Genomic DNA, 19,936 nt, shown 5'->3' on the forward strand with positions numbered 1-19,936 from the left:
AGTGTGTTATCCAGCTGCAAATAAATATCTGAATATGCTGGAAATGATAAATGTTCACTTTGATCTAGTGTCCTTGGCCAAAGTTCTCCATCCGCAAGGGAAAATTGCAAGCTCATTTTTCCTTAGTGCATTTAAGACGTTACAGAAAGATCTCATAAATCTTAATTTTAAAAAAAAACATTTAAAAAAGTTATCTTTTTAAAGCCCAATTTGCTTATAAGTAAGTTGAGCTTTCGTGATGAGGATATATCTCACTGGAGCTCTATGGAGTCATTTTCTTAGCCAGCAACAGCTGTGCTGTTCTTTCTAAATAGTAATAACGCTTCTACATTGCACTTGTTTTTTATTGTTGAGGAGGGCTCTTGATGCCTTTATTGAGTTACTTTGAGAGCAGCCTGATTTTTTTTTTAGAATGCACAATAAAACAGAAGTAATTTAAATTTTTAATATGCCTTCCTTGCACCATTAATTAAAATGATTTATGTTTGGTTGCCTCGTTGAAATAGTGTGATGTTAGTACTTATTGCTTCCATGGTGATGTTTTCCAACAGAGCATCATTTACAAAACACGGTATCAAACCCTTCCTGGTCTTAGTTTATTTGCTTTGACAGCAGCACCTTTACTTAACTCCGGGAGTATATACTCTCACACTTTTCTTCCTAGTCCTCATTTGGCCTTTAAAATTGTATTTATTGTCCAGACTTCCAAGTAGCTATTTATTTGTTCAAAGCAGACTCTTTGAACATTGATGAGTCTGTCAAGGAGGAAAGGAAAGGGAGGTGAGAGAACCTCGACTATATCTTGGTCTGGATGTTGAAAGCACCTAACTTTGCGGGATTCAGAAAAGGGCTTCCCAAATACTTATGTCAGAGAACTTTGTATTCATGAGAGGAAAGTCGCTACACTTGTTCTCTGATTTTATCAAAAAGAAAGGGAAGAATGAAAGGAAATCCCACATGTATTTTAAACAAGTTTTTGTAAACACTAAGAATGATTTGTCTAAGTCTGTGGGCTCTTAGGCACTTAGATGACATTGCTGATAAATTGGGCATTTGTTTCTGTCACTGGCAAGAATCGGTTCTGAAATACTACTTGATCTACAGTCGTTATACAGTATCTTTTTTTTTTTTTAATCCAAGGCAGTTCACTGTTGACAGTTCTTTTCACTCTTTTCTGAATATTGGAACATATGATTGCATCAAGCTGGCTGCAGGCTCCTGTACTGACATTTTCTAGCTCAAAGAATGCCCACATCACTCGAACATTTGAAAAGTGTTAATGAGCAGATCAAAAGGACTGTTGCCTGAAGCAGCTAACTTTTTTTTTCTTTAAGAAATCGGCTCTCCTCCAAACTGAAATCTTCATTCTAACAGCTAAGTAGATGAGATGTAATCCTCCCTGATGATGATAATAACAAATGAAAAAAAAAAACTTGGAGAAGAATCAAAGTCTGCATATGGTTCACAAAGTGGTGAAAGTGTTTTCCAAAATCTTCAATACCGAGCTGAAGGATGCTAAGTGGAAAAAATCCTGGCAACTAGGCAATATTATGCCTTTTAAAATCTGCAAATTCTCATAAAATATGGTGCTTATGAATACATCCTTTTCAAAGATGAATGTATTCTTGCACTATTTAATACAAGAATGGGATTCTCATGACTGTTATTTTTAATGTATTTGGACCAACAGTCAGGTTTCCTTTTCTCCTGCACTAATTTTACTGAAATGTAGAAATATCAGTGGACACAGACTTTTGCCATTTTTGGCTTTGGGGCTGAATGGCTTCAGATTATTTTCACTCTCCTTTGTTACTTATGAAGCTGTGTGGTAGACTGGAGAGAGGGAGCATTTTGAAACATCACACACACACAAAAAACTTATTTCCTCTTCCAACATTTCTAGGGCAATGATGGTGGGCATATGAATGAATATGTTATATCCTTATAAAATGGGGAAGATAACATCTATCTCACACAGTTACCATAAATATTGATCTATATCTGTCTATATCCATCTATCCATCTATCTATCTATCCATCCATCCATCTATCTAACCATCCATCCATGCATGCATCCCAGCAAGTAATAAACTCTCAACACATCTTAAGCCTTTTCTCCTGCACCCTTTCCCTTTGCAATCCAATCCTTATTTTAAAAGGATGTCATGTGGCAGAGGAAGTTGAACCCAGAGTTTCAAGGAAGATGGACCAGTTTAAATACTAATTCTAATGTTTTCTCTTTGTGTATCCTTGGACAAGTTACTGAATTCAGGCCTCCCTCTCCTTGTATTTAAAATAAGCATAGTAACTGCATAGGATTACTATGAAAATGAGAAAAATATAAGAGTGCGTGGCATATGGCAGCACCAATAAATGTCATTATTGTTAATAGTATTAATAGCACACAGATGAGCCTTTGCTCTGCTTCAGTTTCTGAAAGTGCTGTTATTTGTTGTGGTGGTGGTGGTATCTCTTAATCTACTAGGTCAAAATTTGATTTATGTAGAGTATTAAGGGTTTTGTTTTCATTGTTAACAATGTAGAAAATATACTTGCCAGGATTTCAAAATTGATTTAAATTTATAATAAGCAATGCATTTAGTCATACATAAGATTAATTACACATTATTGGAAAAACAAACCCTAAAGTTCTTTTCTGGAATAAGGTGAAGACAAATGTATGTAGACATATGGCCTACTTAATTATGTAAAGGCATGGAAGAAAAAGACTTGGTGGAAATATTGTGATATGTATTTTGTTTTATCATTCTCTTAGAATTTTCATTTTGGAAAGGACCTACAGTGAATCAAATTTATTTCCCAAATGAAGAAACTTAGCATGGTCTTATATTTTCCCGTCTGTCTTTGAGTTCATTAGCTCTCTGACTTTACTGGTTGAAAGAGAAATTTGATACTTCATTTTCTTTGGAACTAGCAATATTTTAGTTTCATGGAAATCTTTCTCTATTGGTTATCATTTATATCTTTTTTTTTCCCCCTCCGTATTTTTCTTATAAATTTAGAGGTTGGCTATGAGCCTTTGCAAACATTCTCAGCTAGTTTCTTCAGCTCACTTTCAATCATATTTTTAGTATCTGTTGTTTGCAGAGCACTTTATTAAGTGCTGTGATATTTTCAAAGAGGGAGAAATGATATTGCCCCTAAGAAATCTACAGTTTTGAGGGGTAATTGAAAAATTCCAAAATAAATATATAAACCCAAACTGATGAAGCATGAATTGTTCAACTGTGCAGCACATATATTGTTAGAAGTTTTAAAGCTTCTAGGTAAAGCAATAAAAAGTTGGTAGACTACTCTGTAATGACTGGATGGGAATTAATATGGAAATGGTCATGTTTTGGGGGGTAGCAAAGGGATCTTCAGTCAGCCTGGAGTTAGATGTACACGTGCAGGGATGTTTATACATAGGGTGTTAGGGTCGAACTATACCGTGCTGAGGCATTTGAACAATGACAGTTCAAGAGGTGGCTCATGTAGATGTACTGAAAAAGGAGTTTGCATTTTCCAGGTTGTGGCTTATGATAACAGATAAAGAGTCTCTGATAAAGAAGGCAAAGATGCCTCTCATTATCGTGCTGCGAGTTTGTCACCAGTGGTCATATGAGGATTTTAAATTGAGACTCAGTTTACCCATATTAATGCTAAAACTTGATGCTATGCAGGATAATCAGCATGATAAATATGACATGAAAAAGGCAGTGTTATGGAGGGGGATGTTCAGTAATTCTTAGGAGATATAACATAGAACAGGGTTGGGGATACTGTTTAAGTCCTCAGAAGTTTATATATCAGTACAAGATGTACACGTAATAAGCAGAGTAAATTTGAAATCCTCACAAGGAAATGAAAATGAGTTCGGGTACATTATACTCAGACTTAGTGGAATGAAGGATGTACCTTGGGCTTTTTCTAGTGAGAGAACTCTGGAGAGCACTTTATGGTAGTTTGCAAAACTGAGTGGTAAGCTTCTTCCCAAAATTCGGTAATTCCTCGAGTTCAGTTGTGGCCACTGGAACCTTTGATCCATTTTGACTAGAGAAACGATCAGTTGAACTTCTGTTAGAAGAATAGTGACCTGGCTACATAGGTTAGAATGAAGGATGAGTTAGAGATAGAGGAACGAGCTAGAGGTCTAATTTAGCTACAAATAAAACATGTAGACAAAAAAAAACAAAAAACCAAAAAAACATGTAGACATGGATGCCAAAATAAAGCTATGGTAATTATAGACTATCAATCAATGTTATCAATATGTTATTAGTTAAAATGCATAGAATCAAAGTGAGGATTGCTGGGGTGCATCTGTTTTGCCTGAGCACCACACATTTAATTATAATGGATCAGCCACACTTAAAATGCTATTTATCAGTTCTGGAAACCACACTTTGAGATATTGTTCAAATGAATACATACTGAAGAAACTGACCAAGATGACCCAATAACTCAGACCGTTATGCAAAAAATGGTTGTGATGTTTAGCTTCCAGATATGTAAGTTCAATAGATATATGGTTATTATCCAAGTATTCAAAAATAGGAACTGCTCTTTTCTGGAATTAAAAATAGTTGTGTGTATGCATGTGTTTCCACACTCTAGGATCAGGACTAAAGGGTGGAAACTACGGAGAAGGAGGCTTTGGTTTCTTTTGGGGGAAAATTTTTCAAATGATGTGAGTTCCTTGCCAAAGGAATAAATTGCTTTGTGAAGTTGTGAATTACTCTTTATTGCAGGAATTCAAACATAGTTGGACAACAGCTAGCTGGGAATTTTTCAGAATAATGAAATTTTGGTTGGATGTGTATTGGAGAAGTTGAAAAATATTGTACTAGATATTTTTAAGGTCCAGAGATCTTGAGTTCATGATTTTAGGTAGTGATAGTAGGAATGGAATGCAAAGAATCCTTCCTTCTTCCCGTGATCTTCCTTCCTTCCTCCTCCTCTCCCTTTATCCCTTCCTCTATCTTTTTTTTCTCTTTCCCACTTTCTTCCTTTTTCTCTCTTCCTAACTTCCCTTCTTTCCTTCCTTTGTGCTAGACACTCTACTAAGTACTGGGAATACAGTGAGGAACAAAGCAGACATAAAATCCATCCTCTTAGAAGTTACAGTGTTTTGGAATTAGATAAAATTATCAATTGTGACCAATGCTAGGGGAGAACAAATAGGCATCTGTACATATTAAGGTAATCTGATCTGCTTTGAGAGGATTGGGGGAATTCATGGTGGGGGGGAAGAAAAGAGGAAAAGATAGAAGAGGGAACGGGAGGGAGAGAGAGAGAAGAATATTTCAAAGAATCTTTTGAACATGGTAAATGATTTGGTGAAGTCATTTAGAAGTGAGAATAAATTATAGATTATGAGAAAATTTTAAGGCTGCAACTTTAAGGAAAGAGTGATTTACTTGAAAGAAACAAGGAAGATAGGAAGAAGAGTTGGCTCTTAAATGAAGCTTATTAGGTTGGTTTTGACCTTGTTGACTGTGAAATATTGATAGATCTGATTTTCATTGATTGATTTTGGACGTGCAGGTTGATAATATGAGTGCTTCCTTTTATAAAGGAAATGCACCTGTAGCTTGATAACCTTTATTTTATTTTACCATAGTATTATTTTAAATCTTTATCCTCTCCTGACATTTGTTTCTGGGCTAAATGTAAAACTTCACAGATTTCTATCCTTCAATATCAGTAAAAAGAACTGGGATTTTATGTTTATTGATAAGACAAAATTGAATTAAACAGAAGGGTTAAATAGAAGTAACAGCATTTCTTGTAGCATTCAAAAGTTTGAATGCTACAATGAGTTAGTTCAAGATTCATTCAGATTAAATTACTGTCCAGTTATATCTATGTAATTGTAGTTACTGTTTGCATTTTTTTCCTGAGATTTAGATCTAAACTAAAATTTGATGATGAAAGTAATGTATATGAAGAAAATTATGAGTCAATTCTCTAAACATTATCAGTAACAACAAAAAAAACTTTCATTATGGAAAATTTCAAACATATACAAAGAGACAAAGTGAAATAATGAATCTCCCATGTCTACTTAGTTTCAATGATTCTCAATTTATAGCTGAATTTATTTCATATATAACCTCTTTACTTCCCCACCCCAAATTATTTTGATGAAATATCAGAATTATATCATTTAATCTAGAAATGTTTCAGTATATATCTTTAAAATATATGCAGTCTTTAAAAAACATATTCATGATAATAGGAATATACCTGAACAGTAGTAATAATTCTTTGATGATATTCATTTTCAGAGCTACTATTGTTTTAAAATTTTAAAAATTTAATAACATAATTGAAACATTTGACCTTAGATGAAGTGAAGCAGTTATATTTTCAAACAGTTTTTCTTCTTAGTATAGAGACTTGGATGTGTACTTGAATTATCAGACACTACTGGCACTTGGTCAGTAATTTTCTATCATGATGGTATGAAAGTCCAGATACCCCAATACCAGTAAAGGTCATTTAAATTTGATCTCAGTCTGTATTCCTCTCACATAAAGAATTAACCACATCAAATTTCATGAAATAATATATTGAGTAATGATTCACAGGAAAGGACTCTTGGCTAAGAGGTTGATTTGTTTCTAGGTTAAAAGGTGGGGAAAGAGAGTATGTTAATTTCTCTATTATCGCATCCAAAGCAAGCTAACTTTGTATTGTCAATTTGTGAAAAAGTCAGTGAATCAAAGCAGGAAGACTTAGTAAATTCCTACTCCATTTGAGGGGACATACTGTAACCCAGTGAAAAATGTTTGCATTAGAAGAGCCACTTAGTGAAAGGTATTTGACAATTTTTGCTCTTGTTATTTACCTGAAAACTGAAGCTATATCTATATCATAAAGATAAAATGAATGAATGTGCTAGTTAGCTAGCTAGTTAGTCAAAAAAAACCTAGTAGTTGCTAGTTAGTCCAAAGCTAGTTACAAACAAGCCCAGGTTCAAAATGGGGGCATATGTTTTGGGAGGCTAGGTTCATCTGAGACATCTTTGGTGCCACAACAGTATTTTACTAATCTAATTATTTTTATACATCCTTTCTGTCTCCTCCCTGTGACACTGAAGTTTCTGCATTTGATTGTTTTTTTGGTTTTGTTTTTTTTTTTTTGGTACAGGTTATCAAGGATCCTCCTCCACCACCACCCTCTGCACCAAAAGAGGTAAATGAGTGCCTAATAAGTGATGTGGGTGTATTTAGATATTATCCCTAATTTGATCAATTACATTGTTATTAGATAACTGTGATACCTATGTATTGACTTTTGAAATTATGAAAATCAGTTATATTTTGTCTTCTCATGATTTCTTTCATGTGCTAGAGGAACGGGACCTTCACACGTTGATAAACATAGACTAGCCATCAGGATCAATAGTACATAGAGATTTAATTTACTTTTTATAGCAATATATCAATAGTTCTGCTGTCGCTTGTCTTATTTACAAAAAGTTGGAAGATCCAAGCTGGCAGTTTAAGGATATTATTACTTTCTTCAAAATGATTATTACTTTTACATTACTCTGTTAGCCAAAATTGTGTTAACAACAGAAAATATGGTGTTGTGCATTTTCAAAGCTTCTCAACTACCTATCTTTTCAGTACAAATTTCACAGAGTTTAAATTTACACATACATGGAGGCTTTAAATGATCATTGAAATGCAGTCCTAATTTTAATGTTTTATCTTCTTAACTATGAAGTGATGAATAAATCTGGAAAAACCAAATGATGCTCATAGTTAAGGAGCAACTTCTGGTAGCCTAGTGAAATAAGGTAGATTCCTCAAATTGTGGAATGGAAGGAGTCCTCATATTCTGTAGACCCTCACATGAAATTTATGCACATAAGCATAAGTACATCCACATGTGCTATATGTAATTTTTGCTATATTTCTTCCATATCAGTGTCATTATTCGGAAAAATATTTAAATGTGAGTTGGTTCTGACTAAGCAATATTTTAAGAAATCAATTAAACTCAGTTTTAAAAACTTGTATCCACATAGGAGGAAGAAGAACCTCTGCCTACCAAGAAATGGCCAACCGTGGATGCTTCTTATTATGGTGGTCGAGGGGTTGGAGGAATTAAAAGAATGGAGGTTGGTATCTTAAAAAAAAATTAGAAGCTGCTAATCTAGAATATGTATTTTTAGAACTCTCAAGCCATGGAAACTGTACTTTTCACAACTCAGTATCCTAATATCATCCATTTTTACTTAACACTAGGTCTTTTTTGGACAATTTTTTTCTATGGAATAATCCTAGCCATTTCAGAACTATTCAAGAAGAACTGACTTCATTAGTCAAAGAACTACATTGATAAGATGTCTGAATTCTAAAGGGCAAAGCAAAATTAGGGTTTTTTTTTTAGTATTTTGGAAAAAATTACTACGGAGAACATCAACTTTGAAGAAGCCAGCTACTTAAAGTTGCAACAATGCTTGTCTTTGAAAAGATCCAATAGTTACGTACTATTTGAGGAGAAAAATATTAAAATATTCAATATCATGGATAAGACCCTATCACAAATGTAGAGGAAATACATTTAAGGCTTTTTTTTTTTTTTTACAGGTTTTGGTTACCACTTATGAATAATCAAAATTAATATTAAATATCATTTATAGACTTAAATTTTTAGACTGGCAAAACATGTGGACTATAATTGAACTTAAATATTATATCTTGAAGATGAAATGAGGTCTTCTTACCACCACAGAAATATTTTTCAAAGTGATGGATTAATTAATAATAAGCAAGCACTGTCAGCACTGAGCCCTTAACAACAGCATAGATAGGCCAACATCCCTCCCAGAGGAGAAATTGGAGGAATTTTCTCATGATATGGTGACTTTATTATTAAACACAGACCCTGGCATTTCTTTCTTATTAGTTATTCTTTAATTTTATTTCTTGATAAGAAAGAGTTTTTATGTGTTTTGCAATCTTTGCACATCTCCTACTGTCATATCTGCTTTGTCCCATTACTGCCAGCAAAAATCAATAAGCTGGGCTTCCCTGGTGGCACAGTGGTTGAGAATCTGCCTGCCAATGCAGGGCACATGGGTTCGAGCCCTGGTCTGGGAAGATCCCACATGCCGCGGAGCAAATGGGCCTGTGAGCCACAGCTACTGAGCCTGCACGTCTGGAGCCTGTGCTCCGCAACAAGAGGCCACGACAGTGAGAGGCCCGCGCACCGTGATGAAGAGGGGCCCCCGCTTGCCGCAACTAGAGAAGGCCCTCGCACAGAAACGAAGACCCAACACACCCAAAAATAAATAAATTAATTAATTAATTTAAAAAAATCAATAAGCTAATTAACAACCTCACAACTGTTGCAATTTTCTTTTCTTTCTTTTTTTTTTTTTTTAATTTTTTTATTGTGCCATGTGGCATGCAGGATCTTAGTTCCCCGGCCAGGGATCAAACCCGTGTCCCCTGCAGTGGAAGCGTGGAGTCTTAACCACTGGACCACCAGGGAAGTCCCACAATTTTCTCTTTTTATATATTTCAATAAAATTCAGATTCCCGAGGAGAATTTCCCATTTTCAGCATAAATTTCAGTACTCTTCAAAAGAAGCCCAGACTTACTTAAATGACTGTCATTACTAAAGTGGTTAAGTCATCTGATAGTGATTCTCATTTTCTTGACCACATTAGATCTTAAAATAATGCACATTTTCCTAAGAGCTTGCCACTTTATTGCTGAAATATCTTCTGAGACAGGTACCTCATTGCCAATAAGCCATGGAAAAGGCAGGTGCTAGAACTTACTACATTTGTCTTTTGGAGAAAATATTGCTTCTGTGTTTGCAGGTGGGTAATTGGGAATATCAAGCAGTACAAGAGAACATGGCGAGGCTAGCTCTTGTTGCTTGACATGGAAGGAAGGTCATTTTCCTTTCATTTGCCTTTGTTGTGTCATTCTAGGATTGGAGAGGTTAGGGAGAGTGTGGATTGGATGTCCCTACGTATATAAAAATACAATTGTAAATAAAATCGTTACATGTGAATATCCAGATATAATCTGTCATAGCTTATTTTTAGTTTATTTAGTCTCGTTCCAAAATGTGTGTATAAAAAGATGTATGCAAGGGGAAAAGGGTTTGACAGGAAATAGCACAACATGTTAGTAGCATTCTCTGAATGGAGTGATTTTCAATTTGTGTTATATATTTCCCTGTTTGTTCCCAACTTATTTGACAGTGAACATGTACTAATTTATATTCAGAATAATAAACTTAATTCCATTTTGAAATCCACACATATAAAATACCACATGACAATGAGATTCAGATATATTAGTTCTTGCTAAAAACACGAGGAATTATGGCAGATTTTTGTTACTCCAATATTCCATGTTCCAAAGATTAAGATCTCTTTCTACAGAAAAGAAAAGTTTATGCATGAGCTACTGAATGGGTTCTGAATTAAAAGGCATATTATTGGAATATGGTCAAGAAAGCCAAGGGCCCATGAACATTCTTGAGTAACTCACATTTCACATTTTAAGAGTTATTGACTCTTTTACTTAAAATATAAAATTTAATTTAATTCAAATTTAATTGAAATTTATTTATTTGTGTTTTAGTTATTGACGCTTAATTAATGTGAAATTATATTGCCCTAGCTTTTTAGCTGAAGAAAATTTATGAGAAGGACTCACCCACTTTTAATAAATCAGAGTCCATTTTAGCCATGGATAATTTTGGCTACATTTTATGTAGTACTCCATCAATGAAATGGAAATGGGAATGAGAATGAAGAAAAAAATGAGAAAGTAAATGTGGGCTTCACAAAGGGGAAACACGATACGTAAAAATACACAATAAAAAATAAACTGAGGGACTTCCCTGGCGGTACAGTGGTTAAGATTTCATGCTTCCACTATAAGGGGCACAGGTTCAATCCCTGGTCAGGGAACTAGGATCCCATATGCCACACAGTGAGGCCAAAAAAAACAAAGAAAAAATAAACTAGGAATTAAGTGCCTTTAGACTTTTTCAAACATCAACTAATTTAAACTTGGAGAGGAAAAATAGAAAACATAACTTGCTTTAAAACCGTGCCTGGGCTTCCCTGGTGGCGCAGTGGTTGAGAATCTGCCTGCCAGTGCAGGGGACATGGGTTCGAGCCCTGGCCTGGGAAGATCCCACATGCCGCGGAGCAACTAGGTCCGTGAGCCACAACTACTGAGCCTGCGCGTCTGGAGCTTGTGCTCCGCAACAAGAGAGGCCGCGATAGTGAGAGGCCCGCGCACCGCGATGAAGAGGGGCCCCCACTTGCCGCAACTAGAGAAAGCCCTTGCACAGAAACGAAGACCCAACACAGCCAAAAATAAATAAATAAAAAATAAAAATAAAGGAATTCCTTAAAAAAAAAAAAAATCCTATTAAAAAAAAAAAAAAAAAGCCGTGCCTATTCAAACCTGAAAAGTATTTTCCTTAAAAAAAATTCCCCAGTTTAAACTGTGGAAAGTGAAAGGAATTATAGAAATTATGAGCACATCTGAACTAAAGAATAAATCTTCATAACTCAATGTTATTTTAAGCCAGTATAGGGATTTTACCTAGAAATTTTTTCTTCCTCCTAGATATTTAAACACTATCATAATCGCAGTTTGCAGAAAGCTGGAACTGAGCTGATGTTAATAACAGCTCTTAGCACAACTGATCCACAATACCTAATGGCTTCAAATGTGTGTTTCTGCCAGTTCCGCGTGAAACTGTTTTTGTTTCTTTTCTCAGTTCTGAAATTGCTCCTTTATGATACAACCTCCAAATATGCTGTGGAAATTATGGAATTTCATTGTTTATCATGAAAGCCAAGCAGAATTGGAAGAATTTAGCTATCAAGCTTGCACTTTTTTTTAAATAGTAAAAAGTCAGATATATTAATTCTGTTAAAACTGCCTTTAGCAATCTATTCTTGTTATTCTTTTATCCTTTTTGACTATCTCAATGTGGTCAAACTAAAATATTAAAATTTATACATATAAGTGTGTATATATATTTAATTGCTTTTAAGCGTTTTAGGAAAACTCTATATAAGGTGTTTCCTAGTTTGAGTGAGAATTGATTGTTGTATTGTCTGTGGTGATGGTGATAATAATGTTAAAACAGCTACTTCATGAACTAACACTAATGGATTTATTTAATGCATTTCCTTTAGACCTTAGCAACTATGTATCGCACGTTTAGAAATGCGATGTTGGGTCAGAACTCTAATTCAACTGTCTTCGTGTTCTTTATCTGAGAATGGTACAACGATACTTGGAGGAAGAATATGAGTACCATTACCTCTAGGATATCAACTGTGAAGCCTGGGCTAGTTAAAATCTAAGTTAAAAATCTATCATTTCTGAATGGATCTAAATTTTACCTACTTATATTTCTACTCTGAATTACTTCTCTCTGTTATGATACTCATATATTTATTTGACTATGTATCTTCATTTGTTTTTTGTTTTTTCCCTTAAAATTGAGACTTTACAACTGCAGGAGATGTGTCCTGGTTTTAAAGTTTTTTAGTTCAATTTAGATATATCTAAAGATTTTTAAAGTTTTAGTTTATCTAGGTGAAGACACTGTGATTTGAAAGAGAAGGTCATTTCTCTGGAAGGAAAGCCAACTATCTCGTTCTAAATGTTTAATGGTGTTTAAAACAAGTTTAACGACCTCATAAAAAACATTCTAGTACCACTGATAACACTGAAAGATACAGATACATTTTAATGACCCAACAGAGTCCACTTGAAATTGAAAACCTACTCTAAAATTGTAGTAAAAAAAGGTAAAAACATCTAAGTAAGCCTTATCAAAAAGCTATGAATAGATCTTTCTATGAACAGTAATCATCTGTATTCCTACCCACTAATTCAGGTCATTAAAATGCTTTTAAAAAGCATTTAATCATTTTTTTTTTTTGTAGAAATTATTCAACTCTGGTGAGCCACTGTGTGCCCTGGACAGGCCTTCCTGTTTCTTTTTAGAGCTTCACTTATCTTTGTCTTCTTTGGTAATGTCCTTGGTTTTTAGACTTCTCTACTGTTCCTGGTTGGACAAAGCCTTTCTCCAGGGGCCACCACTTCTTCACATGCCCACACATGAAAAAATTTGGCTAAAATTTAGCCAATTTTCATTGAAAAATAAAGAAAACATCATTTGACCTTCTTGTTTTCAATGTCTAGGTTTTTCAGAGAAAGGAATCCTCCCAAATTTGTGGAATTCCCTGGTGTCCCTGAATTTTTCTCTTCAAAGCAGAGTCTTTTCAGATTTGTCTTCCTCAATGAAAAATTGATATGTCAAATAACCATACTCATATGAGCAGAGGAAGTAAAGACTGAGAGCTACTTTACAAAGTTGAGCTTTACAAAGTTGAGAAAAAATATATAATTATTTTACTTCCAAAGGCTAAATTTTAAATCATACTTTTTGCCTTAGTCAAACTTGATGGAAAGTTTGGAAGGAAAAATTAACTCCTTTGTATAAAATATATTTGTAAAATTCAAACCTATTTGAAACTTACTGCCCCCTTCAGACTACATATGTTCAAATCCCTGTCCTGCTGTTTACTAGCTGTGTGGCTTTGGGCTCATCACTTAACCTCTCTGTGTCTCAGTTTCCTCATCTGGAAGCAAAAACATAGTATCTATCTCATTGCATTTTTGTATGGATTAAATGCAGCTTGGCACATAATATCATTCAATAAATGCTAATTATCATCATCATTACCATCTATTTCACCCAGTGTCATCAGTATATATGGGTATGTGTTTAGCTAGAAGGAGAACATACCTAATTAGAGAATAGAGTTACACACTGTCATGCATTTCGTACGTAAAACACAAATTAACTCCTTATTTGAAACAATGGAGAAATGGCTGCATCAGATTTAATAGATGCCAGATTTTTATAAAGGATCTTTATTTCTAGGATCTTAATATTAAATACATGAGTGGTGAGAAACCTATTAAATCTCAGAAGAGTAGGAATTTGGAGCTAGGATACCTACTCATCTTTGGACTCTGAAGTGGTGAATCAAAGAACCAACTAAACGAGAGCCTGTTCCTCTAGGCCACTATATGTCTGATATCAGTATTTCCCCTTGTTTTAAAGGTTCGTTGGGGTGATAAAGGATCTACGGAGGAAGGTGCAAGGCTAGAGAAAGCCAAAAATGCTGTGGTGACCATTCCTGAAGAACCAGAGGAGCCCCTTAGGCCCAGACCACCTCGACCCAAACCCACACTCCAGCCTCCTCAGACAAAGTGGTACACGCCAATTAAGGTGACTGTTCAAACTTTGTGGGATTTAATGGCAACTTCCTAGAGAAAGTGTAATCCTTTTAGTCTCCCTGCCCGCCGCCCCCAACCATCCGCAGGAGAACCAAGGTATATCAAATAACAGACATTCAGTTTACCTTATAACAACTGAATATTTCTCAGTAACAAGAAACTCCATTTTTGTTATTTATTTATTCATTAAATTTATGAAAGAAATGAGAGGAGAAAATAAGGCTTTACCTTCTTCATTTTAGCTCCTTTATTTAACAAGCAGAGGCCGAGTACCTTCCGCAGGGATTTACAGATCATGTTTCCCTTTAGGGTCGGCTGGATGCACTCTGGGCTTTGTTGCGGAGGCAGTATGACCGGGTGTCCTTGATGCGACCTCAGGAAGGAGATGAGGTTTGTATGTGGGGATGTGTTAGGAAAATAGTGACCGCTCAGGTGTGTATAAGGAAGGGAGGGAAATAATAATCAAAAAGAACCTAAAGTCCTCATTACAGCTGAAGAAGGAATTATTATTGTCTCATGCAAATTCCTATTACGTAGGGTGCTTAATAAATGATTATCTATTGTTAGGATATGTCTTCAAGCCACAGTTTAACACGAGGCCCTTTTCAAGTAACATAAAAATTAAGGTCCACTGTACACATACTTTAATAAGCACACTCAATGCTTCAGCCTTTGACTTGGACGACATCACGTTCTGTTCTGAGGTTTTACCCAGCGGGGAGGACAGAGTGGGGATTAGTAAGTCTTCCTAACATTTACTAGCATTGAGGCCTGGGGTACATGCCTCAGATCCTCTGTTGCTTTAGGTATAAATAAGAATTTTCCTGCCTTCAAAGTTGATTTAATCTAATTTCTTGAAAATATGAAAGTGCTTTGCAAGTTATAAAGCGTTATGGACATCTGCAATCGTGAGATACACACACACACTTATGTATAAAAATACATACATAAATACATACACACATATATGTGTATGCATTTTCCCTATCAAGGAAGCCTTTTTTAAAAAAAATATTTATTTACTTAGTTAGTTGCGCCAGGTCTTAGGTGCGGCCCACAGGCTCCTTAGTTGAGGCACATGGGCTCCTCAGTTGTGGTATGCGAACTCTTATTTGCGGCATGCGTGTGGGATCTAGTTCCCTGGCCAGGATTGAACCTGGGCCCCCTGCATTGAGAGCACAGAGTCTTAACCACTGCGCCACCAGGGAAGTCCCAAGGAAGCCTTTTGAGGCTTTTTTATTTTTGGAAATTTGGCTAGAATTACTCCAGCTTTATAATTTCTTTACTATATAAGCACTATTTCCTGTTGTATCGATATAAGAAAAATAGTTCAAGACCTTTTCATATGTAACAATGAGCAGGTTTGGTTCAGAGACACAATACTGTTAGTAATAATAACAGAATCTTTTCATTGTGTGTCAATGTGATCATCATTCTGTTTTAACAAGTGCATGAACTTCATTCATTTCAGCTTCAGAGGACATTAGGTTATTCAGGTCTGATGGGCTTTTTTTTTAAAGGATGAAAAAATTGATGAGATTAATATTTATTTTTCAGTGCCAAGCTATATTTAGTGTTATATGATTCCAACTAGGTGTTTAAAATACCAAAACATCTAAATTTTTAGATCTTACTTCTATGAGATGGAGGTAGTTTTATAAACATCTGAGTTCAGCCATTTAAGAAAATATTCCTGGAATATTCCCAACAGATCATTTACCCTTTGCTTGGACCATAAGTAGAGAGAACCAGGTGGTTTATGAAGCAGCCTCTTTCATTACCAAACCACTGTGGTTAATAGAAAGTTCCTATATTTAATGAAATTTGTGCCTCTGTTTAAATTAATGCATGATCTGGAGTTCTGCTTCTGGAACAACATATAACAACACTATTCTTCAATATTCTAGACTTTTACTTTACAGGTTTTTAAATTGTTTTCATGTGTTATCTTAGTTTTCTGTCCCCCAAGTTAGACATTAGCTCATTTGTTCAATAAGTTTCATCCTTTTGAGTGTTGGGTATAGTACTAGCACTAAAGATGTATTAGCAAAAACAGAGAGTGGTTCCAGGACTCTTGTCAGTACTTTCTGTATTCTTTTAACTCTCATGATTAAAATTTAGTTTTTGGCCTTTTTTCACTCGTACTAATTTTGACTTAATTCAATCATTTTTGCATTATAAATATGCACAAGTAATGGCATTAGGTGATACTGGGGAGTGGGTACAAACTATAACCTTTGCCCTTAAGAAACCTAAAATTTGTTTGGGAAACAAGATACATACAAAAATAAAATTTATTCCAGAATGTGATCTGGGCCATTTATAGGCAGGTGTCAGGTACTCTTGAGTGTATAGAGGAAGAGAGATTAACTCTTCCTGGAGGAATTTGGGAATGCTTCTTCAAAAATACAGGCCTTCTATCTTTGAAAATGAGTAGGGTTTCATCAGGTGAAGTTAGGTGGAATGGGTATTTCCACAGATGAAGCATCATGAACAAAATCTCTGAGGCAGCCAAGAACACTGGTTTGTGGATTACAAGATAGTCTGGGGCAAACATGACCTTCAAAGTCCAGGGGAAGAGAAATTTTTGACAATACTCTGTGATAAGTGTCTTTTGGTGTCCATTTGATCAATCTTGTTGTTGTGATTTACACTTTGTGTCCTGTTTAATTAATCTTTCCCTACTCTGATGTCATAAAGATGTTCTTTTGTATTGTCTTCAGAAAGTTTTAAAAAATTTTACCTTTAGTCCATCTGGAATTTATCTTTGTAAATAAGGTAAAGCAAGGTACTAATTTTATTATTTTCTTGTGTGTGTTAATAGTAAGCTGTCCCAGGACCATTTATTTTATTTATTTATTTATTTATTTTTCCATGTGTTTGTGTTTTTTACATTTTGTTTCCCTGTAATTGATTTCTAATCTCATAGTGTTGTGGTCGGAAAAGATGCTTGATATGATTTCAATTTTCTTGAATTTACTGAGGCTTGATTTGTGACCCAAGATGTGATCTATCCTGTAGAATGTTCCATGCACACTTGAGAAGAAAGTGTAATCTGCTGTTTTTGGATGGAATGTCCTATAAATATCAATTAAATCGATCTGGTCTATTGTGTCATTTAAAGCTTGTGTTTCCTTATTAATTTTCTGTTTGGATGATCTGTCCATTGGTGTAAGTGAGGTGTTAAAGTCCCCCACTATTATTGTGTTACTGTCGATTTCCTTTTTTAGAGTTGTTAGCAGTTGTCTTATGTATTGAGGTGCTCCTATGTTGGGTGCATATAGATTTATAATTGTTATATCTTCTTCTTGGATTGATCCCTTTATCATTACGTAGTGTCCTTCCTTGTCTCTTGTAACATTCTTTATTTTAAAGTCTATTTTATCTGATATGAGTATTGCTACTCTAGCTTTCTTTTGATTTCCATTTGCATGGAGTATCTTTTTCCATCCCCTCACTTTCAGTCTGTATGTGTCCCTAGGTCAGAAGTGGGTCTCTTGTAGACAGCACATATATGGGTCTTGTTTTTGTATCCATTCAGCGAGCCTGTGTCTTTTGGTTGGAGCATTTAATTCATTCACATTTAAGGTAATTATTGATATGTATGTTCCTATTACCATTTTCTTAAGTTTTTTGAGTTTGTTTTTGTAGGTCCTTTTCTTCTCTTGTGTTTCCCATTTAGAGAAGTTCCTTTAGCATTTGTTGTAGAGCTGGTTTGGTGGTGCTGAATTCTCTTAGCTTTTGCTTGTCTGTAAAGCTTTTGATTTCTCTGTCGAATCTGAATGAGATCCTTGCTGGGTAGAGTAATCTTGGTTGTAGGTTCTTCCCTTTCATCACTTTAAGTATATCATGCCACTCCCTTTTGGCTTGTAGAGTTTCTGCTGAGAAATCAGCTGTTAACTTTATGGGAGTTCCTTTGTATGTTATTTGTTGTTTTTCCCTTGCTGCTTTCAATAATTTCTCTTTGTCTTTAATTTTTGCCAATTTGATTACAATGTGTCTCAGCATGTTTCTCCTTGGGTTTATCCTGCCTGGGCCTCTCTGCACTTCCTGGACTTGGGTGGCTATTTCCTTTCCCATGTTAGGGAAGTTTTCGACTATAATCTCTTCAAATATTTTATCGGGTCCTTTCTCTCTCTCTTCTCCTTCTGGGACCCCTGTAATGTGAATGTCGTTGCGTTTAATGTTGTCCCAGAAGTCTCTTAGGCTGTCTTCATTTCTTTTCATTCTTTTTTTCTTTATTCTGTTCTGCAGCAGTGAATTCCACTATTCTGTCTTCCAGGTCACTTATCCATTCTTCTGCCTCAGTTATTCTGCTATTGATTCCTTCTAATGTATTTTTCATTTCAGTTATTGTATTGTTCATCTCTGTTTGTTTGTTCTTTAATTCTTCTAGATCTTTGTTAAACATTTCTTGCATCTTCTCGATCTTTGCCTCCATTCTTTTTCCGAGGTCCTGGATCATCTTTACTATCATTATTCTGAATTCTTTTTCTGGAAGATTGCCTATCTCCATTTCATTTAGTTGTTTTTCTGAGGTTTTATCTTGTTCCTTTATCTGGTACATAGCCCTCTGCCTTTTCATCTTGTCTATCTTTCTGTGAATGTGGTTTTTGTTCCACAGGCTGCAGGATTGTAGTTCTTCTTGCTTCTGCTGTCTGCCCTCTGGTGGATGAGGCTATCTCCCAGGACCATTTATTAAAGGTTCTTTTTAAAGAAAAGAAAAAGAAAAGATACTCTGGAAGTTGGGGATTAAAACCAGAATGGAAAGGAATAAACGATATTGATATCGATATTGGGAATAGACGATAAGAAATCTTTCAGTTTGGATAAATTGATATATTTGTGCTTTTGAATGATGCATTGTACTCATTCTTTTATTCATTCAACAAATATTTATCTAGTGTCTAACATGTACCAAGCACTTTGTTAGATACCAAGTAAATCTAACATTCTTCTTAAATTATAGTGCTAGAATATTCTACATGTTGCCCCAGCAGGTTAAGTCATCATTCATTTTTCCATGATTGAAGAGTAATGCTTCCTTTATTTTGACCAAAATTTCCTTTGTTTTTTAGTAATTTGGTCACACTTCTGTCTAATAAAATCCTAAAGCCTTTTATTCTAATTCTTGGGGTTAAATTGTTTCAGAATTCTGAATTTTTCAGATTTTAGGAATCTGATACAGTCCATATATCATATTTCATGTAAAGCATCATCTCCTCAGCTCATTATTGAGACATTCTGCTACAGAAATATTAATTGCTACAAGTGGATAAATATAGACCATAAATACTCTCAAGTTAGTTAAGGTTAGGTTTTGGTGACAAACTTAACACAAAACTTTCAGTTTTCAAAGATTTTGTATTTCAAAAATATAGACAAAAGATAGTAAACTTTTATTGTGTTATTAACTAAAATTCCAATTTTTTCACTCTTCACCTATAGATGTGATTTATGATTTTTTAATTTGTTTTTATTTAAATGCAGGACTTTAAGCTTAGTAAATACCAATTGTTAGTGCAATTAATTGATTTGCTTTTCCGTCAAATATATGATTCTATATGTGCCTGACACAGTCTGACTTAATCTTTTTTCATAGTACCTATTC

At 34.9% G+C, this 19,936-nt stretch overlaps 1 protein-coding gene across 4 annotated transcripts in view; it reads left to right on the plus strand.

Annotated features, from left to right (window-relative positions):
* ANTXR2 (ANTXR cell adhesion molecule 2) overlaps positions 1-19,936 on the plus strand; it is a 160,382-nt gene that overhangs the window by 84,641 nt on the left and 55,805 nt on the right. For 3 of the 4 annotated variants that reach the window (XR_014243739.1, XM_082389377.1, XM_082389376.1), the window contains exons 13-16: positions 7,156-7,200; positions 8,042-8,134; positions 14,150-14,317; positions 14,635-14,715. Coding sequence is in view for 3 of the 4 variants with exons in the window: in XM_082389377.1 (XP_082245503.1) it covers positions 7,156-7,200; positions 8,042-8,134; positions 14,150-14,317; positions 14,635-14,715 (387 nt within the window). In the remaining variant the exon portion in view is untranslated. Of the gene's footprint in view, positions 1-7,155; positions 7,201-8,041; positions 8,135-14,149; positions 14,318-14,634; positions 17,549-19,936 lie in introns of those variants that run through there. The other variant, XM_082389375.1, reaches the window with a different exon arrangement.

The sequence above is a fragment of the Balaenoptera borealis genome (assembly GCF_965194805.1).
Source record: "Balaenoptera borealis genome assembly, chromosome: 4".
NCBI lineage: Eukaryota > Metazoa > Chordata > Mammalia > Artiodactyla > Balaenopteridae > Balaenoptera > Balaenoptera borealis.